The following is a 23,480-nucleotide window of genomic DNA, read 5'->3' as shown; positions in this document are numbered from 1 at the left end:
AAAGAGACTGCTGTAGTATATGTAGTAAATATAAATGTCTCGCCAACTCCAACAAACCAAATGGCAACTCACCTGAACATACATGTCTCTTCCCTCCCTGTGGATCTGCACTCGATGAAGAAGTCCGTCGGCCAGGTTTGCAGACGCCGATGTGAAGACGTCCGGCTCTTTCTCTCTGTTCAGGCGATACCAGATCTGCAGACTCCCTGCGGGACCCAACGAGACACGAGACGGACAGGAAATGTGCGACATGAGTGACAGAATCAAATAGGAAGCTCTTTCGGATGCCTCATTACGCTCCTCACTGATGAGGGTAATTGCGTTCTTGACCGTTGTTGTGAAATATGTCAGTCGCAGGAAAAGATGCTCCTCTCCAATCATCAACAACACCATTATCATCATCATCATCGCCACGGTAATCACCCACAGCTTTACTGTAATCAAAGGACAGCCCTGATTGGCTGCTACCGGCCTGTGATTCTCCCGCACGTGTCATTACAGGACAAACACATAAATGAAAATGTGCGTACTGTATGTGTTAAAAGGTTTAGGTTTTCTATTTAACTTTCTTCCACATTTTTAAATGCAAGTAATTTCACCAAAACTAAAAAAAAAACACAAATCACCGCCTCGGAATTATAATTTTCTATCTGAATTCTGAGCAGTTTTGAGATAACAAGCTTCAATGTTTTTGCATCCCATTTGACTTTGTAGATGAATACTTTTTGTTTTAAAAAAGTCCCAAATGTACACATTATAAAGAAAGAAACATCTCAATGTAAATAAGTTCTTGGCAGCGTCTTGAGGTTTTTACCCGAGATGATTTTCAAACAGTATTAAAGGAGTTAACATCTATTCTGGGCTCTTTAGTTAAATAAAATCAACATATAAAATATATATATATATATATATATATATAACGAAATGTTTTATTGTGTATTTAAAAAAAGTTTATATTTTTGTTCATATTTGTATGCCTTTAGATAAAACATTTTTAAAATTTTAAGTTTAAACAAATTAGTCAAATTAAACATTTTTATGAATATTGGGTATATATACCTCTGCTTAAAAAGTTTAGTTTAGGGTCAAACAAGTAAGTAAAGTGTCTGAAATTACTTTTGTAGACAAAAATATGGCTGTACAAACATTTTAGTTTATTTCATTATAAAAGTACAAAGAAACAAATGGAAATGCTTTGAAATGGATGACTTGGAATAAACAATAAACAAAAAACTGTCGAAAAGAGCCCAGGATAGATGAGGCACAAAAAATGGTCATAAAATATTAGGTGAACATTTATACCATTTCTAGGCAAAGGTGCTAAAATATTTTGACGTTTTCGTTTTTATTTATTTTTTGTTACTCCATAGTTTTGATAAATGTGCAAATATTTAAAATGTTAAATGTTAGATTAATATACAATAAATTATATATTCTAATCCTATATTCTATTGCTTCTATTGTTTACCTCATTTGTAAGTCGCTTTGGATAAAAGCGTCTGCTAAATGACTAAATGTAAATGTAAATATTATTCATAAATAATATATATATATATACATTCATGTCATTTCAGTGCCACCCCACCAAACCCTCCCCCCAAAATACTCCCAAATTCCTTAATGTGATGTCTGAGTATTCCCATTGAAATAAATCTTAATGGTACTAAAACTGGTTTCCCGGACGGGTCTTAAACCTAGTCCCAGACTAACATAAATGAGGTGTCTTAATATGTCAGTGCGATTGTTTTGTCTCAAGATGCTCACCAGTAATGTTTTTAAAAACGACTTAAATATCCTAATTTAACCAAGGCTTGTCTTAAACTAATTCCTGTCCCTACATCCCATAAAAAATCTATTTTTCTTTTGTTTGTACAATATACATATACATTTGCTTTGTGACACATACAGTAAACGCAAAGTTTATGCACGTACCGTTGTGAGCGAGAATAACAGCCATGTACTGCTGATGGTATGTGTTGACGGTCAGTAGCATGGCGGGCGTCTGAGTGGTGAGGAAACTGAAGGCCACGCTCTCTCGTGAGTTGCTGCTCTGAGCGTAGATGGCGGAAGACTGGCGACTGTGGTTGCGCGTCACGGAAAACGGCTCCTGGAAGGTGTAGGTCACCGACGAGCCGCTTTCGAAGGACACGGAAACTTCTGGAAGGTAGAAAAACAAAAGCAGGTGAACGTTGGCGCCGGCGGGCAGATCTGAGTAGGCGATTGGCCGCGTTCTCTTTCCTCATTTGCATGTTAATAGCCTGTCGAACGGCAAGGACGCTAAATGGCCGGAGTCCAAAAAGCGAGGAAATGAAAGATTTAACTTTAAATGAATGCGAAATTATGCCTGGACTTCAACTGACCCCTAGGCATCACTCGGTATTCATTTACTCATAATATTATCTGAACAGAAACACCATCTCTCTGGAGTCCAATAAAGAGAAAGAGATGCCAAGTACACACGTTCATTCAGCGAGCGTTGAATGGGCTGCTGTCTGGCATATCTGAGGATCAAATGTGATAAAGGAAGTATTGACGGAGGAAGGGTTTAGCATTGAGCGTGATGGGCAGGGACGGCCCGCTGGGATTGGTCAGGTTGCAGCCCTTTGAGGAAAATTCACCCGAACAACGGCGGCTTGCGGTCACGGACGCGCCAGCGTACGAAGAGAGCGAGAGAGACAGGAATGGCAGAATTGCACTTGATATCTCATGTTTTATCCTGCTCGGCTTTGATCAGGTGCGAATGTAAGCACGCCGCTGTCTTCAGAAATCAAGGTTGCTGAGCTCTCAGACTTCCTCTCGCTGGAACGCTCTTTGATACGTCCGTGAGTATACTGAAGGTAAAACTGCATTTGATGAAAAACTGGTCCCTCAACCCATACGATACGCCACGGAAGAAACCTTTTAAAAGAGCCGAAAATAAACAAGTAAATAGTGACTTTCTTTCTTCTGCAGAACACAAAAGAAGATCTTTTGAAGAACGTTAGTTAGCAAACAACATTGGAGCCCACTGACTTCCACTGAATGGACACAAAACCACTGAGACATTTCTCAAAATATCTTCTTTCGTGTTCCTCAGAAGAAAAGGTCAATTACAAGTTTTGAACAGAGACGGAAGAAATTAAATTGTATAATAACGCACCTTTCTTGCAGTTGGGTCCTCCGTAGGCCGAACGCGTACAGTCACAGACGTAACCGCTGCTCTTTTCGATACACTTCCCCCGGTTGTGACACAAGCTGTTTTGGCTGCTGCAGTGACCCGGACAACCTAAACTGACCCCAGGGGTCATTTTAGCCTTTTCCTCAAGGTCAAGGGTCATCCCGTTGATGTCCAACGACCTAACGCATCCCAGAAACCCTCTCTGTCTAGATGCCGTGCCACCTGTGGGTACACCAAAAAGGACACCAAAACTTTTCACAATCTCAAACGACACCGAAATAATATTCCAAAGATTTGCATACAAAAACATCTGTGTGAAGGTACAGGGGTATTATTCTCCCGCCCCCCGCCGGCACGGAGCTGTCACTCGTGGCAGTGCCTACCAATAAACAGCTGGCTGTTGAGCTGAAGGTGGGTGTGGCCTTCGGTAGGAGCCTCCAGGAAGCGCAAGGGCAGCTGGTCCACCTGCAGCGACGCCTCTTTCACGTTCCTCTCCGCTCGCACGTAATGCCACTGCTTGTCGTTCAACGGCAGGTGAGACTTCACCGTTAAGACCACCGGCCCGTTCCCGACGTCAAAAGCGAAGGTTACCACGGAGGGAGCTGCGGGAATCGGATTGTGGCAGGAAAGAGAAAAAAGTGACAAATTATGAAACGCAACAGGACATTGCTGCTTTCATTATTGTTTTATATTTCATATCATATTTTCAGGCAGCTACAACAGGTTATGAAGTTTAAGGAGGAAAAAATGACAATTCTTTCATCATTTACTCATCCTCATGTCAATTTAAACCTGATTTTGAAGAGCGTCGGTAACTAAACAACACGGACCCCCATCGACTTCCATTGTGTAAACACAAAACCACAGAGACATTTCTCAAAATATCTTCTTTTGTGTTCCACAGAAGAAAAAGTCACAGGTTTCAAACAACACGAGGGCCAATAAACATAAATAAAAGTCCAACATAACCCGGGAGACTGAAGGCAACCTCTGAAGGTGAGCCAAGCCCTTCCAATTTTCATGTTTACGGTGTAATCGTCTCTTTTGTATGCGCGTGTCGTGTTCTGGGAACATTGGTTGGAAGAATAGCCCTTGTAGTTGGTGGAAAATATTGAAAAAAGGCAGGCGGTGCAATGAAGATGAACGGCCTCGGTGAACCGTGTACAGTAATTACACAGCCGACGATTTCAGTGGCAACACAACACAGCGCACTGTTGAGTAAAAGCGCTCTTTTGAGTGAAATTGGCTGCGTATTTTTTCTGTTGGGAGCAAACGCTAATGACATGCTATTGAATTTGAGTGCCTTCCACACGCGTGTTACTAATGTTTATGAATTCAAAGGATAGTTCCCTCAAAAATAAAAAAATCCTCTGTCATCATTTATTCACCCTCATGTAGTTCAAAACCTGTGTGACTCTTTGTTCTGTGCAACACAATAGAAGATATTTTGAGAAATGTCTTTGTGTCCAATACAATGGAAGTCAGTGTTGTTCTTTTGTGTTCTGCAGAAGAAAGCCTTTCGTTGAAGGTCTATCGATCGGTATGTTAGGACGTACCACTGAGTTCCAGTCTGATGAAGTCTTTTGCGCCCAGGTTCTCCAGAAGGACACCTGAAGGGGCCGTTGTTTTGAAATAGAGCGAGATGTCGACGCTCAGCTCGGCCTGGAGTGTGGGGAAGTGCAGGTATGAGGACTCCTGGTAGAAGGAGGCAGAATTCCACAGGAACCCTGAGGTCACAGGAGACTCCGATTAAATTAAACTGGATTATTTCTATTTCAATATTTAATGATCACGAGTTGTAGGAGTGTCGTGTCTCTAGGCAAGAGCGATTGAAAATCATTGCTCACATAAGGCGTCAGATAGTTAGTTTCAGAATCTGACTAAAGATTAATCATTCTTAAAGGGGTCATATGGTGTTTTTCAGTGGTGTGTTATAAGTTGCCCATGCATGTATGAGACACGTAAAATTGCTCAAATTAAAGTGTCGGAACAAAAGATGTATTCTATCTAAAAGCGAATGCTCACCCAGACCTGCCTGAAACGCCTCGTGTAACCACACCCCCACAAATCACGTCAGTTGGTGGTATGATTTGACTAAGACCGCCCAAATGTATACGCAAATAATTGCTTTGGAACCTGATGTTCCAAATATGGTAAGAGGTGTTACATTTCCGTCACACGCTTGCAGTTTTCGACCAATCACTACGCACTGGTTAACTGGCCAATCATAGCACACCTCGCTTTTCAGAGCCATGAGCTTTGTAAAAAATGTGCGTGTTTCAGAGAGGCGGGGCAAAGAGGAGACACAAACATGCACTTTATGTGGAAAATACAGCGTTTTTAACCCTAAACCATGTATACACATTGCATGATATCTAAAACAAACACGATAATATTCGTTTTAGCGATGTCATATGACCCCTTTAAAGTAATTTCTGACTGCTGCACTGTTACGGGGATTGTTTTTATTTCTCAGTCTCATTTTCTTGTGATCTTCCTATAAAGGTTATCTTGTCAAAATAAGATTTTCCGAGGTAATCTTGAAAATATAAGACAAAAAAATGATCAAGTAGTGAAGTCATCATTTGGTTGTGAACACGTAAACAAACATACACCACAAAGGGCAGCTCGACAGTCAATATAAATATAAATTTCTTTGAATATCCTGTTTGTTATGAAGGCGTTTGAAAGAATCGTAACGTAGTGAAATATTTCTCTTGGAAGCCTTACGTACTGTCGCCGAAGCAGTGGAGAGACCCCACCCTGTAGATCGCTTCCGACCCCGTACGGTTTGTGTCGCCCACTAAGATCTCGCTCACTGGTAAGTGTTCTTTGTAAGACAGAACTCCAGTGTCATTCTCCCTGTCGACAAGCAAACATCAGTACGTTTACATTAGGTTTATGCAAACGGCCCCCTGTCGCCAGTTATCGATAACTTAAACATTTGGCAAGATGACAAACGAAAGAAACTTCAAGTGTAAAATTGATACAGATGACCTGTGAGACGTAAATGAGACGTAAGAATGTGTTTACCATGAGCTGCGGTCAGCGTCGCAGTTGCAGAAATGGTTCATGTCGATGCAGTTCTCATCCAGACTGCAGGCGCATTGCTGCACCCCGGGGAGAAATCCACCCCAGTACGTCCTTCTCTCGCCTGCCCGATCCAGCCACCAGGACAAGGGCGTTCCATCTGGAGCAAACAACAACATGTTTCTTCATTTAGCCGATGAACATGACATCTACCACCAGAGTCAGGTATAGAGGAAGAAACGTAGGGACGCACCGAAATGTACTATTTAATACTTACTATTTTTATATAGAATTTATTGTTTATTGTTGACTGATAACCAACGATGACTAAATATTATAGATTAAGACTGTTTTGCCTGATGATTTAATAGATGAATGATAAATATATTTGTATCTATACCTATCTATATCTATCTATGTATATTTACATTTATATAAAAATATTTGTGTATTTTTTCTCTTTACATTTTTATCTATAATTATCTTTTGTGACAAAACATGCACTAGACAACAAATCACAAGAGATCTGAAGTCATCTATTTGAATTTAGCACTCAGATTTGTTTGTTTACATTTAAATTTGCTAAAGTAAATAAGCTCCGAATATGAATTATTTTTCATTTAAAGACCTTTGGATTACTTTAATGGATATATGTGCTTTTTGAAGCTAACAAGAATATGCTCAAAAACCGTTTTGCTAACATTGCCATTACGTTAAGAACACGTTATTTCTTAACGCTGTTCCACTTACCATGTACAATTTACAGTAAGATGAACAACATTTATATACCGACATGTTTAGAATCATTTAGTTTATCAATGACTACGTTTACATGCGCATCAATAATGCGATTATTTCCAATAATCAGAGTAAGGTCTTAAGGCTAAAACACACTACAAGACTTTTGCTCAGATTTTGCTCAGATTTTCAGTCTGGATTTGTTGCAGAAAGTCTGTGCCAGTCTGCAGATTTGATCAGTTAGTGTGTTTCTATCTGAAACTTTCAAAAAGTCTGCAAGTGTATGATCTACTGTATGTGATCTGAAAAATCTGTTCAGATTTGAAAAGTCTTGTAGTGTATTCCAGCCATTAATCGCAGTAACATGTTTACATGACACGAGAACACCTCTTTGCTCCCGTTTACATGGAAGTTTTATTAGTCTGATTATTTGCTATAATACACAGCACAAACGATGATCTCAGATACAGTAGGTGTGTGTTACTGGCTATCGTTTTAATATATTCGCGTCAAATGTTTTATGGTTATTCGACCCTTGATGGTTCGACCCTTGATGGAAATAGAAATTTTGATGGAAATTTGTTTCCGCAACGGTGTGTACGCTTTCATCGCGTTCATGCTGTTTCTGAATGAAGGTATGTGAAAGTTGTGTTGACGGTGACTGTCATGATTACCATGAATTTGCTCTTAAGGTGCGTGACAGAAGCACATGCGCATCTTGATCAGAGCAGCATAAATGCGATTAAGGTGTTTACATGCCTTCATATTACAATTAAAACCGACGTACATCACATACGTTACTTTGATTATGCTTACTGAGCTTAACCACATTATTTAAATCGAATGATTGCATTTACATGAGGTAAAGTGTATCGCAGTATTGCCAAAATATTGGGTGCATGTAAACGTAGTCAATGACATAATGTTGATGAAATGTTCTTTTAATGTTACAGCATAAATATTTTTTAATAACTTGTAGATAAAGTTCTGAGATTTTAATATACTATTCTGTATTTGTATTCTACTGCATAAAGGTATATCTGCGATGACAAAAAATAGGTAATACTGACATATTGAATAGGTCACCATTAACGCTAGCCGACCATAAAACGCAGGAGGACGTGACCGTGTATTTTCTCAGAGGTTGTCTCACATGTTTAGCATTTACCGCACATTCTGGCCGATTGTTGTTCTTCTACTCTAAATCCACTGAAGTGCTTCAATCTGGACACAAGCGCAAATCTCATTATGCAAATTCTCAGTGTCCAGCGCAAACTGATGAACAATTTCAAGCAACGCCTAGTTCATAAACTTTGCCATTTTCAATCAATTAATATTTTAATTGGATTATCAAGTCAGATTATAAATTTGAGCAAAGACCACTTTGGGTTTACCATCCAATGAGGTGAGACGTTTTAATCGAAAGCAAGGGCTCTGAGGGAATGCTGATAGGCTGTTCAGATAGTGAACACTGATGAGTGAAGATTACCTATCAAGCAGTGCTTTATAATAATCTTAATACATTTTATTCAGTCATTAAACATTAATGGATTTTATGATATAATACAAATCATTGCTTAAAGCTACAATCCATCATTTTTACCTCTATATCGCCATCTCTGTCTAAAACGTAAAATTGCAGGTCACTTGACCTATTTGTCTTAATATGGACTAAAGTCAAATGGCATCAAACAGACAAAATCATACCGATTATACATTTAATATTAGAAGCTAACCTTTGCAAATCAGGGTAAAATATACAAACTGCCCCTTTAATTTATATTTTAGTAGTTAGGAATATCATTCAACTTTGATTCACACATTATAATTTTACATAATTACGATAATACCAACCCCATGTGTTAAAAAGTCGGGACTTCCTGCAGAGATACATCACTTCCTGTTGACACTGTTCAGACCTGCCCACGAGCGTGCGGAGTTGGTCCAGGGTGGCGCTGTAGTTAAACGTCATCACGTGAGGCTTCTGGGGGGACGACCCTTGAACCCGTACCATCTCTGTGCTGTTGTGCTTAACCACCGTCCAAACCTTATCGTCTACGAACCAAAAACACACATCCGCATACATTTATTCTGGGAACATGCAGTGCGCTGAGGTCAAGTGTCAACAACTACCACTTGAAACGTCAAGTGCTGCATCCTCCATCCTATTCACAATACTATTTTTATCAAATATTAGTCCGGGCTCGGCAAAGTATGCAGTTCCAATCCATCTTTCATCCGTGCTGTCGGTTCCAAAATCAATCCTGAACTAAATTGAAAGTGCAAAATAGGACTGTACCCCACTGTGCACCTCCCCGCTTCAGTGAATCACAGAAGTGAGCTGTAATCCTGATAATAACACGCGCCAACCTTCCGTTAAAGAGCGCGGCTTCAATTAGTTTTAGAATAATAAAGCCACGCAAGAGTCTCCCAAACCCTCGCGAAAGCCGATCCTCGCCGAGCCTTTGACATCAGCCTTCCTTTACCCCATAAACACCTCACCGGGGGGTTTTGTTTACCCGGACGGTGGGCACTTAAGTGGGCACGTGTCGGCCGTACAGTAATTTACATCATGTGGCATTGCTAATAGAGGCCGAAGTGGACGCCGCTACTCGTACCAGTAAATGTATGCGTAAGAGAGAGAGAAATGCTTCAGCACAATTCATATTTGAAGGAAAAAGTAGCATGTGTAATGGTCTGGCAAAATAAAACCAGGACCGTCTTTTTACACCACGGGGACGGGGACAGCGCTGGCATAGAGCACAACATCCATCAGCCATCGGACAAGTTCAAGGTCTGATTAATGATTCGGCCTTCATGCGGATTCGAGCGAATTTCCCCTCGGCCAAAACTTCTGTTCAACAATTCAACAACCATGTGCCTACGAGAACTCCCAAGCCACAAATAATGGGAAAATATAGACTCTTGCAGGTCCTGCGTGTGGTTTCCGAGCCATTAGCGAGGCCAAACGGGACTTCGAAAATGATGACCGTTTCCAGACGGGTTTTCCACAACTCATGCCACAGTGTTTACACTTTCAGCGAAATCAACCTTATTTACTCATGTGAAGCTAGAGTTGAGAAAAACAAATAAGCATTTGACCAAAATCTTTTACCTTGTGCAACTTTATGAAGCTCCTTAAAATATGTTTATAGCCTAATTATTCACCTCTATTATTCATGTTAAAGCTGATATTGTTTTTCCACAGTAAACTCACCGGTTATGTTGCAATAGACGACGGTAGATTTGAGCGGACCACTTCCATCAGGATCGATGGAGAAGAAGCCGGAGGCGCTTCCTGTTAGCCTGTGGGCCTCGCAGGAGGGTTCAAAGATGGCTGATGGGGGAAAAGCAATAAACAAGTCAGCTCATGCTCAGTTTCCTTGTATATAAAACGTAACAAAATGAAAATGTGTTTGTAGAGCACACCCTTTTGTTCGTTTCATTTCTTCCAACAATCTAAATTATATTTGTATTATTACTATAACAATTACTATAATTAGTTTAAAATGTAATATATTTATATTATTTGTATTATTTTTACTATATTATTTCAAATTATTATAATTTAACAAAATGTATTTATGCTCTAAATGTTGTTTATGAATTAGTTAACCCCAAATCTCAAATTATTTTTTGTTCTTTCTTTCGTTTGCTCTCATTTGTTCTCTTTCTTCTATTGCTTTCTTTCTTCCTTTCATTCTCTTTCTCTTTGTATGGCTTTCCCTTTCTTTTTCCAATTTTTGTCATTTCCTTTCATTATTTCCATTTTTCCTTAATTTTTTTATCTTTTTTACATTTTCCCTATGATTTTAACTTTTTTCTTTCCATTTCTTTCTTTAATTTTTTTATACACTTTCCCATATTTTTCTTTCTTTCTTTCTTTCTTTCTTTCTTTCTTTCTTTCTTTCTTTCTTTCTTTCTTTCTTTCTTTCTTTCTTTCGCTTCCCATTTCTTTCTTTCAATTTTTTCTTTTCATTTCTTTTCCTTTCAACTTTTCCCATATCTTTCTTTAATTTTTTTTTATTTTTGTGGATTTTTTTCACTTCTTTCTTTTCATTTTCTTTTTTTATGTTTAATTTTTTCTGTTCTTTTTCTTTCTTTCTTTCAATTTTTTCTTTTCATTTATTTTCCTTTCAATTTTTCCCATATCTTCCTTTTAATTTTTTTTTATTTAATTTTTGTGGGGTTTTTTATCTTTTTATTTCTATTTCCATTTTCTTTATTTCTTTTTTCTTTTCTTTCCATTTCTTTCAATCTTTTCTTTTCATTTTTTGTGTGGATTTTTTCACTTATTTCTTTTTTCTTTTCTTTTCTTTTCTTTTCTTTTCTTTCTTGCTCTTGAACATTTGTTATGTCTGTTTATTATGTTTAGGTTCGCTTTCCATTTTTATCTTTCTTGTCTCACTTATAATTTTTCCCCTTTTATCTTTCAGTTTTTTTCCATTTCTATCTTTTTTTCTCTTTTCTTTCTTTCTTTTTCCGATTTCTTTCTTTCACTAAACTTAAAGAGTCAAAAGTTTGTACTACTGACAAAAGTAAACAATGTCCTTGAGCATGTGCTATGTCTATTTATGCTGTAATTGTGACTGTTGTTATCGTTGTCGACTCACAGTTATGACAGGTGGCTCCCGTGTACCCGGTTCCCGAGCAGTCGCAGAAGAACTTGTTCCATGACTGAGAACACTCCGCGTCATGCTCGCAATAGTTTGGAAGGCATCTGAGAGAAAAAATGCAACTTTCACCATACTTACAGAGGGGGCAAACAGATTACAGAATTACACAAATCACACAAACCGACACACTGCGACATACGGTACAATATCAAGCCGTAATACATTCTGTGCTCGGGGGGAACGTGATGTAAAGACGTGACATCAATCAATAAGCACAAGCGACTATTAGGAAATAGATGGGCGAGTCAGAAAGCTCACGAAGAAGGATGCATCAATTTTGCCACACGCTGAATACGCACTCAAGGATGAGAACGGTATTGAAAGATTGCGATGGTGATGAAGTCTGGAACCAAGATCTCTTTCTCCATTTCTTTCCGAGATTTTTGTCAAACAGGTACAAGCGATACAGCTGTTGAAATGATGGAGGACTTTGTGCATGCAGCGTTGAGCTTATTAACGGCCTACGAAATCAATTTCGGCTAACAAATGGGGTATTTATTGTTTAATCTCTCTGACCGCCAGATAAACAATCTACACGCTCGTGATGCATTATGCGTGAACTCGTAAAAATGGTTTAATGAATCCTTGGCAATGAGCAAATGACTTCAAAAGGGAAACCTCAAATGTTTTTTTCCAGAAACGATACACAAACCCGGTGATGCTTTGAAAACGAGAAACTATTTAATGCAAAGCGTATGCTAAACACCTGTGTGTAAAAATGCTAATTGAACCTGCAACACATTGTGCTCGCTTGTTAAAACTCAGCCCAACAAAACCGTCAGGGCATGCGTTTAGCTGTAAAATTACAACATCGTTAATTTTGACGTTAAAATAGCGTTGAAAATACGTTGAAATAACGTCTGTCGACTAATCACATGCTGTACAAAATATTAATACCTGCAGAGGTTTGGGGAAAAAAGAAGCATGCATGACAGCAACTTTGATTCATCTCGTAGAGTGGGAACAAAAGATCATGAGAGGTAAAAAACTGCTGTCAGACAGCGTCGCAACAAATAACTCATCTTCACGTAGCGTGTGATGAGAAAAAGGGAGCGGGGGAATGACAGCCGCCTCGTGTCACGGGCCGCAGGATTGTGGCTGTGTCTGAAAGCCGGCGGAGGTCGTTTCTAAAACATACTGATTTCAGCGCTCACAGACGCCGCAAGATGAAACCGGACTGTTAACCCCCCCCCAAAAAACGTTTGAATACTTGTCTAATTGTGTCGTTTCTGCAACGTGAAGCACTAGAGGGCATTCTTTTGGAAAAAAGTACAGAAAGGTTAAGAGGAACATCATCTAAGAGGCTGAGACGTGATATCTAAAGTGCTGTGTTGCGAATCTTCATTCAGCCAAAGCGGCTGTGATTAAAGATTATCTCTCTTTCGATCTCATTTCAGTTTACGCTTCTGGTAAGCGCCTCATGAACAGCAGGGCATTATGGGTAAAAATGATTCACAGGTCTGGATGGCAACATATTTTCATCCATAAAATATACTCGCTATTCAGGGCAACGGAGGGGGATTGTTGGCGGGAGAAGCGGCGTCTTGGCCCAGTGGCCGCTGTCCAAATCTCTATCGATCTGCCTGGATGGATCAAACTGTGAGGACAGGGACTTGGGGCCCAGCTATAGGTTAGACATTGTGATAAAGAGACGAGCAGACAGGACAAAAGCAAGATGGCTAGATACAGAGCGAGAATGAAAGATAGCAAGCGTAAGAGGGAAAGTACGCTAGGCTAGGTGTCCATAAATGATTTAGGACGGCGATCAAAGGTCACTGGAGCGGAGGCACCTTTTCGGGACTTTCTCGCTCGTTCTAGAGGACAGCCAAAATTCACAAAAGGCGCCGGTTATCTTCATTTGCTTCGGTTGATAAGCTTTATTGAACCAAAAAACAGATGAGCTTACTTTCCAGCTTCGGTACTCGTGGCTTGCGAGCCTCATGTGGCTCTCTAATGACACTTCTACTCGGCAGATCATACTCACAGTTCTTCACCAAATTGTTTTTTAATAAGTTTTTGCCTGCAGATTGATAGTCATAATGACACTGTTTCTTACCGTCACTGATATCCGACAAATCAGAATAAACCCTTACTACAACGTGCTAATAGACCAATATTAACACCAAAGTTATTAAGGTTTACTAAAACTATCAAAACATTACTGCTAATTGCTAGCCAAAGTTAAGATTTAATTAGACACGGACAGATCTAATATTTGCGAACTTTTAAAATAAGTAGAGAGCAAAACTCCAATGCCAATGGGATTGGATTTAAATATAAGTTTTACATCAAACTTTATGTTTAATTCAGCAGAGGTTACGGTGATGGTTTCTTCTGTTATATTAACCTCATCACAACACAGTTCAGGTCGATTTTAGTTCAGCGGTGACGGCTGGTCAAAAGACCATCAGAAATATTGTTTGACAAGCAGGCATCAGAGCGAGAGGTTTGTGGAGATGTGCCTGGAACTGACTTTCCCCCCGGACCGTTCACAGCATGTTGGCAGAACTAAAATCACAATTCATTCGCACGCCGGCTCTGCCAGCAGTCATCTGCCCGGGTGCCAGGCCTGAGAATTTGCCCTGTGAAGAATGTGCCTCACTCTGCCAGGAAGACCTGCAGAGACGAGACTGACGAGTAGAGATTTAACCCCCCCCCTCTCTCTCTCTCTCTCTCTCTCTCTCTCTCTCTCCTCCGATTAGCTTTCTCTGCCTATAACGCTCTTATCCAAATGAGGCTATCGCTCTGTTTTTCCAAAACCACCTTTCTGTTTCTGTCTAACACTCTTACTTTGCTTTCTGCTCTTATCCTTCCTTCTTAGTTCACCTTCATTTTTTCACTTTCTTTTGTTTATTGTCTCTTAAGTTTGTTTTTATGTTGAGTTCATTTGTTTGTTCCAGTATCTTTGTTTATTCTTATGTTTTCCATTTATTTTGTTGGCTTTATATCGCTCTACCACTTTTTCATTGGCTTCTTCCTTCCTTGCTTTCATCCTTTCTTCCAGCTGCTTTTTCTTTTATTCAGTTTCTTCATTTTCTTTTTCCTTTCTTTCGCTCTCTTTTTTTTTCTTCCATTCGATCTGACTTTTCTTTTGTTCACTGTTTTTCTTCACTTTCTTTCTTCACTTTATATTTTTATATTCACTATTACATCTATCTGTCTATCCATCCATCCATCCATCCATCCATCCCTTTCATCCATCCATCCATCTATACATCCATCCATCCATCCATCCCTTTCATCCATACATCCATCACTCTCCATCCATCCCTTTCATCCATACATCCATCACTCTCCATCCATCCCTTTCATCCATCCATCTATTAATCCCTCTCTATCCATCCATCCCTCTCTATCCATCCATCCACCCACCCATCCATCCATCCATCCATTTCTTCATCCATCCATCCCTCGCTATCTTCCATCCATCCATCCATCCATCCATCCATCCATCCATCCATCCATCCATCCATCCCTTACATCCATACATCCATCACTCTCTATCCATCCCTTTCATCCATACATCCATCACTCTCTATCCATCCCTTTCATCCATCCATCCATCCATCCATCCATCCATCTATTAATCCCTCTCTATCCATCCACCCCTCTCTATCTATCTATCTATCCATCCACCCATCCATCCATCCATCCATCCATAAATCCCTCTCTATCCATCCATGAATCCCTCACAATCCATCCATCCATCCAACCATGAATCCCTCTCCATCCACCCATCCATCCATGAATCCCTCTGTATCCATCCATCCATCTACCCACACATCCATCCATCCCTTCATCCATCCATCCCTCGTTATCTTCCATCCATCCATCCATCCATCCATCCATCCATCCCTTCATCCATCCATCCCTCGTTATCATCCATCCATCCATCCATCCATCCATCCATCCATCCATCCATCCATCACTCTCCATCCATCCATCTATTAATCCCTCTCTATCCATCCATCCACCCACCCATCCATCCATTTCTTCATCCATTCATCCATCCCTCGCTATCTTCCATCCATCCATCACTCTCATCCATCCATCATTCTCCATCCATCCACCCACACATCCATCCATCCCTCCATCCATCCATCCATCCATCCATCCATCCATCACTCTCCATCCTTCCATGAATCCCTCTCCCACCCATCCTTCCATCCCTCTCTATCCATCCTCTACCCAGCATTCCTTTTCCTCCAGCGCTGTAATTCTAGCCTGTTTTGTACCTCCCTGTTTATCTCCCACTCGTGTGTGCACATGTGCCGTACACCAGACTGTGGAAAACACGCCAGGGTGCCAAGGGATGGAGAGATAATGGAGAAACTGTCTCATTTGCTCATTCCCTCTATCCATTCAAATCTGTCATTACATTGCTCACGGTGAAAACAACAATGAGCGCTGCGATGTCACATGCACAAGAACACGCACAGTTTCGAGAGCGAGCCATGCAGTGCCTACACACACGCATATACAGATACATGTTTTAATGCAATAATGCAAAATAAATGATTTTTCCAAATCACTAATTACCTCAAATTTATTGCACTCTTTCAAACACCGAACAAATGCATTAGAAAAGGTTGCGTCCTTGTTAGTTGCTCTTGAAAACTTTGCCCACGGCTTTTGTGCTCGCTGGAAATACACCAGCGTTAAACAAACTTCACGTGTGAGGTTTGTTTGTTATTCACAGAAGCATCGCAACAACTGCCGGCCCTCTTGGGCAAGGTATGAAACATATTTCCACATTTGAAGTTTCATGCAAAAAAGGTGAACGCCAATTAGCTTGCAAATCGCTGCCACAGATTTTAGCACGGCGCTTCTCTGTTTTGAAACCACGCTTGTTTGTGTGACTCATTTTCTCAAAACAAGCAAACTGCAATCATTTATTTAAAAACGTATCCGTAATTAGCATATCAAAAGGAATAGCTAATGCATACACACCGGTCGCGAATGCCACAGATGTCAAACTGGAGCTTGCTGTAGTTTCCCAGCAGGCCTTGCTGCACCAAGTACAAGTTGATTGGCTGGTTGTTTATGACAATAGAGCGTATGCAGCCTTGATAGGTCACCGTTGGATTCCGACATCCCGGATTGGCTAATGTTGGTGGGCAACCTGTTAAACATATTTCCAATGGACATAAAACAGATGTGTCAAAGTTTAACAAGGTACATACCCGAATTGTTTAGACAAGTTGTCTGCATGACTTAACATAAAACAGAACAATGTTTAAAAAAGTGATTAACTGATAGAATATCAATCTTTTCATTAATTATATTTTGTCTACATATCAAGTGTATGTGTTTTCTGAATGATTATGTTTTATGTAATCTCTATCAGTCAGCCATAGTAAGTAAATGCTATATCAGTCAAAATAAGCTAAAGTTGCAAACTTTGGAGGTTTTTAATACACCTGTGGCAAATGTAAGCGTAAACCACAACAGACGACCATCTGCTTTGTCACTGATTAAGCAATAAATACAGTTACAACTGCACAAAAACACTTTAGTCCCATCTATTTACAAATCCTAAGAAAACACTAAAGGCTATTTCATAAGCACATTTTTTAAATACGTTTTTACTTTATTACATTATTTAAAGCTGAAATGTGTATATTTATAAAAATAAATAAATAAAATCAGGTATTGATCAAGTACAGTAAGTTTATTTAAAGTGACAGTTCACCCAAAAATGAAACTGAACAACGGCAGTCCCCATTGACGTGCATTGGTTTTGTGTCCATACAATGGAAGTCAATGGGTGCCGCCGATGTTCGGTTACCGGCGTTCTTCAAAATATCTTCTTTTGTGTTCTGCAGAAGAAAGAAAGTCATACAAGAGGGTGAGAAAAATGATGACAGAATTCAATTTTTTGGGTGAACTATCGATTTAAATCTGCTTTCATTATACATAATTATGTTACATACAATATATTTAGAAAAACAATATTTTCTGTAATAAAGAAAATTTGATTTAGTTGGAACGCAAAAATGACAATTTACAGGCATATGGGGAAGGATAATGTGCTTAATTGTTATGAACATAATATCTCAACACAAAAAAATATATACAGTACATTTTGTATCAATAAAACACAATCAGCAATTCATTTTCTTCTGAAAAAAGAGCCATAAATGAGAAAAACACGATGAGTTCCTCCAAGGTCAAACAACCAATAATCCATTTAAAAATCGTTATATCACTCAAAAAACTTTAGTAAGATCAAGAATCTTTTGGATTAATTCAAAAACTCGCATCACCCTTCATTATACTAACATTCTATAATATAAAACAATGACCGTGATTACAAAAGCTTGATTAAGAACTTTACTAAATATAGTGATTATCAGCCTCCACAATTCAGTTTGACATTAATGATGCTCATCACCTTCTGTCACTGCCTCGTTTCCAACCAACACTTTTTAATTATAAAACCACCACCCACCTCCAATCAGCACGTTCTTCCCGGGCTGCGCGCTCTCCTTCAGCTGCATGGTGGACGCCGCCTCATCGTCCACGGAGAGGGACACCTGCAGTCCGCCCACGCTAATGGACACCGCGTGCCACTGGCCGTCACTCAGAGCCTGACCTGGCGGAGGCAGACACAGAAGCGTGTTACATCTCGGAGGCCGTGCATTAATCACGGCGGGTGATTGACAGATCTGGGGTTTGCGCGTTGGAGCTCGTCGAGTTAATCTGCATATGTCAGCCCGGCGGAGAATCCACCATTCCCCCCGAGAGGGACGTGCTGGGATTCGGTTTTGCGGCGGCGATGGCAGCCTGCCAGGCAACCGTATCCAGAATTCAGTCGACGTGCAGGTGCGTCTGCCAGAGATCGTTTCGCGTCTAAAAACACTGTTTAAACATTCTCTGCAAAGGCTTTTGGATTTTGTTCACAGGCTGTTTGGCTGAGACGCAAATAAAGAACACAAATACATAACCTTGTATATAAATCCTCGGGGGTAAGCTTTCTTTCACATCCATTTTTCGGCAAATATGAGCTAATTAGAATGATTTTGGGAAAATTGTTTCGCTGTATAAACAAATATCTAAACATTCTTAAACAATATGAAATTCTGTGAGGATGTGTGCAAAATGTTTTCAGACAAAATAAAAAAGTGATTCTCGTGCCCTGTTCATTTTTCTAAACCACCAAAAATAATTGGTATATAAAATAATTTTAATTTGATTAGGTTTGTTAATTGCTTAGAACAAAGATTTTAATATTAACAAGGTGCGCCAATGCCGTTACAATGAACAGCGAGGAATGCGATGCTCAATATGGCCGCACTAGCGAAGGAAGTCCCGCCATCCCGTAAAACGAGCCAATCATCAATCAGTAAAGACTGACGATACTCTGGGGCGGGGCTTTCGTGAGGCGCGTGCCAGCCTGTGCGCAGGCGCAGTAGATTAGGCGACCTCGAAAAAGGTGATTTAGCGCAATTTAGGTTTAGCAAACCAAAGTTATGATACAGTTCATGTCATGGTTAATTGTTGATCAGAAATGTGCTGTTTAATTGAGATGTTTGCCAGCGATTTTAGAAATATCTGCCTTCCCCCTTTCAAGAAGATGGGACTGTGGACTTGCGAATGTGAATACCTGCGCAGAGGCGTTGCAAACATGGCCGCAGAGTGCCACGTCTTCCATAAACTGACTTTGCTTAGAATTAAGTTTTAAACAGGTACTTGATACAAAAAGTCATACTAAAAACTCATGAAAAAAATCTAAAAATGGGGCGACACAAACAGTCAATAACAAAAGTAATACAACATATATTTTCTAAAAACAAGTCACATTTTTTTTGTGTAACTGTATTTATTGAAGAAGTTGTTACAGGTCAAAACAAAAACACTGATTAAGGATTAATCATAAAATGATCTTTCATGAAGCAGGGTGACTTCATGAACATCTGTGATATTGGCAAACAGATTTCATTGCAATGCAAAAGAGCAGTTATGTAATGAAGCAACGACCAATCAGAATTCAACTTTTCTGTGGTGGTGCATCATCAGATCTGAGTGGACAATATGAGGATCCAACGTAGGACAAACCATCGCAAAAAAAAAACATCAACACCCACATGCAGAAACAGACGTGCACATCTTACCGATGACTAAGTCAGAGCTTTGCAGTGCCGATCGGTGGTGTGTGAGTCTCAGCTGCCCATTGACAAGAAGCAACAAGAGCCTCTCAGTGTCTCTCCTCAACGAGGTGGATAGTAACATCCCCTCTCTGTTCCATGTCCGGAACTGGAAAGTCACCGACAACTCTTCGCCGTCTGACACGCCGGCCGCAGGAAGTGACAGGAAACTGCTGCTGGAGCTCAGAAAGGTGGCGGAAACATGCTGAGGCTCTGAACAGGTAAAGGTCACGTTTCCCTGAAAGGAGAAGTTAAGGTTGGAGGGATGATTGGTCGAACTGAGAGTTTTTTTTAACTTTTTTTTACGTTACACAATACAATACCACATGATTCTTTTAGATCACAGTTGACAGTTGTTTTGTAGCATCTGAAACAGTATGTGGTCAATGAAAATGAGTTTCTGTTTTTATTTGATGAGCTTGAGTAAATAATGTTATAATATGCAAATTATCTAAACACAAAGACAAAATAGAAAAAGACATATTTCTACATTTGACAGCCCTGCTGAAAACAACAACAAAACCTTGTACAAAACCCAATAGAAAATGTAATGGATTTAAAGGGGTCATATGACACGGCTAAAACAAATATTATGGTTTGTTTTAGATGTAATGCAATGTGTATACAGAATTTAAGGTTTAAAAACGCTATATTTTCCACATACAGTGCATGTTTGTATCTCCTCTTTGCCCCGCCTCTGTGAAACGTGCTGATTTTTTATAAAGCTCATCGCTCTGAAAAGCGAGGTGTGCTATGATTGGCCAGTTAACCAGTGCGTAGTGACTGGTCGAATACTGCAAGCATGTGACGGAAATGTTACGCCTCTTACCATATTTGGAACATCAGGTTCCAAAGCAATTGTACTGACAGGTACGCCCACCTTACTTGGGAATACATTTGGGTGGTCTTAGTCAAATCATACCACGAACTGACGTGGATTTGTGGGGGTGTGGTTACACGAGGCGTTTCAGGCAGGTCTGGGTGAGCATTCGCTTTTAGATAGAATGCATCTTTTGTTCCGACACTTTAATTTTAGCAATTTTACGTGTCTAATACATGCAACTCATAACACACCAAAGACACAGAAAAACATGTGTTTGCGCCATATGACCCCTTTAATGGTTATAATGGGAATTGTGTTGGATTTAATGGAAACTATAATGGTGTCTACTGGTATGTGATGGATTCTGGGATGTTATCTGGCAGATGGGAATCATTAGAACACTATTAAATCATACTGGAATAATGCCCAAAACAAAAATATGTTTTGTAATGGTTTTAATGGAAAAAGCAAATGGTTCATAATGGTCTTTTAACAGAAACCAATAGAATTTCTGTGATGGTTTCTATTGTTTTTTCATTAGGGAGGGTTTTGCCCAGAGGTTAGCAGGGAAACCAAACAATGTATAACACCATAAAATCAGATGTCAGGTTTTCAATTGAAACAGGATAGCGCTCTGTATCTCGACCAATAATCTGACAGCGCCGGACTGTATGGTGGACCGTTCATTGATCCGCTCTCCAGTGTGGCCTCAGACAGTAAGCCGGAAATGAGCCCGACTGACCGACTCCAGACTGCTGGACCGCAACACAGAGACCACCGGAGGAAACAAATATGTTTGCATCGTAAAACGGCAAGGGGGCAGACTCTAAATACCACAGAAACTTAAACACCTAAAAAGCTTGAGATGGAAACCGTTCCCACTACTGCTAAGCACTGTTGTGCGTGATAAGTCACCAAAAATATATTTTTTGTATCATTTACTTATCCTCATGTCATTGCAAACCTGCATGACTTTCCTTTTTCTGCAGAACACAAAAAAGATATTTTGAAGAATGTTGGTAAGCAAACAACACTGACCCTCATTGACTTTCATTGTACGAACAAAATTTCTCAAAATATTTCCGTTTGTGTTCCACAGAACAAAACAGTCACCTACAGGTTTTGAACAACAAGAAGGTGTACAAATGAGTTTTGATGAAATGCAGGGAGCACTAAACAGTTGACATGAATCTTGTAACAACCACAGAAACGCTGACCCTGGTTAACGCAAACCAATTACGAAACATTCTGTGCGATCTCACTGACATAAAAACATTGTAGACTTCCTGACCCAAGTAAACCCAGACACACCGTATCCCACAATGCATATCTGATATATGCTAAATTCCCACTATGATGGCGCTAGTTACACCAGAGACATGATGCCTCATTGCTTAGACCTAATTGAGCCCCAAAGGCCCCTTAGGAGTGCGCGCCGAAAAACTACCGCATAATTGAGGGAGCGAGAGCGCGGGGTGGTGTCCGCTGTGAAATTCTCAGAGGGTGGCGGGGACTAAGTGGGACTCGGGCCTTTCGGTTATTAGTAGCGCGCACTCGCTGAACCCCTGTCTGGTCCATTAAAAGATGCAATATCCAGCATGTGGGCCGGATTAATGGCGGGAGTGATTAGCTGTGCTCTGGTGTAGTCGACTGCACTGATATGACAGCGGACGACAAGCCATTAAACATGATCGCGGTGGGGAACGGGCGGTAACAATGAACGCTTAAGACCGAGATCTCGCGACGTTGCTTTATTTAGAAACAATGTCATTTCTTGAGGCTGCTAACTGTGAAAATGCAATACAATAATGCAGAATTGTGGGGGGGATTTCGGGACTGTATAGTATTGTCATTAACAGGAATTTAGGACTAAATGTTCTTTGCTCATTTTAAACCTGTGTGACTTTTTATTCTGCGGAACACAAAAGAAAATATTTTGAAGAACGTTAGTAACCAAACAACACTAAACCCATTGACTTCCATTGAATAGACACAACACCGCAGAGACATTTCTCAAAATATCTTCTTTTGTGTTCCACAGGTCAACTCGAAGGTCAATAAATGATAAGAAAATTTTGTTTTTTGTATCGTCAAGTACAATGTCATTGATTCATGAGGAACAGCATGTCAACGTCTGCCACAAAACAAACTTAATGACATCACAAATGTAAATTGTATTTTACCAGTTAAAAGACAGAACGCTGTTGTTTTGCATTTACCTGAGGATTCTGGTCATTTTATGTTCATTTATCAGTATTACTGTGTGAAAATGGCTCCAATATATAAAACAATCTAAATACTGTATATTTGTGATGAATACACCAATAGATCCTCAACAATATAAAATAACGTGGACATTTCAACATCACAGTCCTGGTGTAGTCAGATAAGCAGCGTGTGTCATTAGGCTAAGCCGTCCCTCTCATTAAATTCCTTTTCATTTCAAAATGACCGTAAATTCACTCCCCAGACCTTTCGCAAGCCAGCAAATCCTTTTACGAGGCGTTCGTCAGCTAGTCGCTAATGAGGCGTGATCCGAGTCCCGAGAACCTCTTGGAAACTGACTGCTCACCTTGTAAAAGATATTCTAATGACAAAGTTCTCTTGCTTTGTTGGAATAATGCGAACAAAACCTCAATTTACTCTGGCGAAAAGCTCCCTCGTGACACTGTTTATTGGCGATGGGTCCAAAAAACGCAACGCTGCGGTTTGTTCTCTCCTGCTGTACGCCAACGCTGAGATGCATTTCTTAAAAACGCAGGTAAAAACTAACACCACTTGGAGAAAGTTCTGGCTCATTAACATGCTCGAGCTATTAGGAAAGAAATCGCTTAAGACTCCAAAGCAATCCATTGTGATGAAGTTACGATGTGATTCATCTAGGCTTGCGGTAATTGTTATTACTGTGC

General features: G+C 40.0%; 1 protein-coding gene across 3 annotated transcripts in view; it reads right to left on the bottom strand.

The window, feature by feature from the left end:
• The window catches only part of cntnap5b (contactin associated protein family member 5b), a 49,954-nt gene that overhangs the window by 4,987 nt on the left and 21,487 nt on the right, over window positions 1-23,480 (bottom strand). For all 3 annotated transcript variants that reach the window (XM_057325793.1, XM_057325794.1, XM_057325795.1), the window contains exons 8-20: window positions 19,716-19,986; window positions 18,053-18,196; window positions 16,552-16,723; window positions 11,539-11,645; window positions 10,143-10,262; window positions 8,780-8,980; window positions 6,191-6,347; window positions 5,892-6,019; window positions 4,714-4,884; window positions 3,541-3,759; window positions 3,140-3,379; window positions 1,933-2,157; window positions 73-206 (exon numbers count right to left, since the gene is read on the bottom strand). In XM_057325793.1, the coding sequence (XP_057181776.1) occupies window positions 73-206; window positions 1,933-2,157; window positions 3,140-3,379; window positions 3,541-3,759; window positions 4,714-4,884; window positions 5,892-6,019; window positions 6,191-6,347; window positions 8,780-8,980; window positions 10,143-10,262; window positions 11,539-11,645; window positions 16,552-16,723; window positions 18,053-18,196; window positions 19,716-19,986 (2,289 nt within the window). The remainder of the gene's footprint in view (window positions 1-72; window positions 207-1,932; window positions 2,158-3,139; window positions 3,380-3,540; window positions 3,760-4,713; window positions 4,885-5,891; window positions 6,020-6,190; window positions 6,348-8,779; window positions 8,981-10,142; window positions 10,263-11,538; window positions 11,646-16,551; window positions 16,724-18,052; window positions 18,197-19,715; window positions 19,987-23,480) is intronic.

Source organism: Triplophysa rosa, linkage group LG25 (genome assembly GCF_024868665.1).
Source record: "Triplophysa rosa linkage group LG25, Trosa_1v2, whole genome shotgun sequence".
Lineage (NCBI taxonomy): Eukaryota > Metazoa > Chordata > Actinopteri > Cypriniformes > Nemacheilidae > Triplophysa > Triplophysa rosa.
Note: the sequence above shows the minus strand (reverse complement) of the source record. Positions and strands in the feature narration are given on the sequence as shown.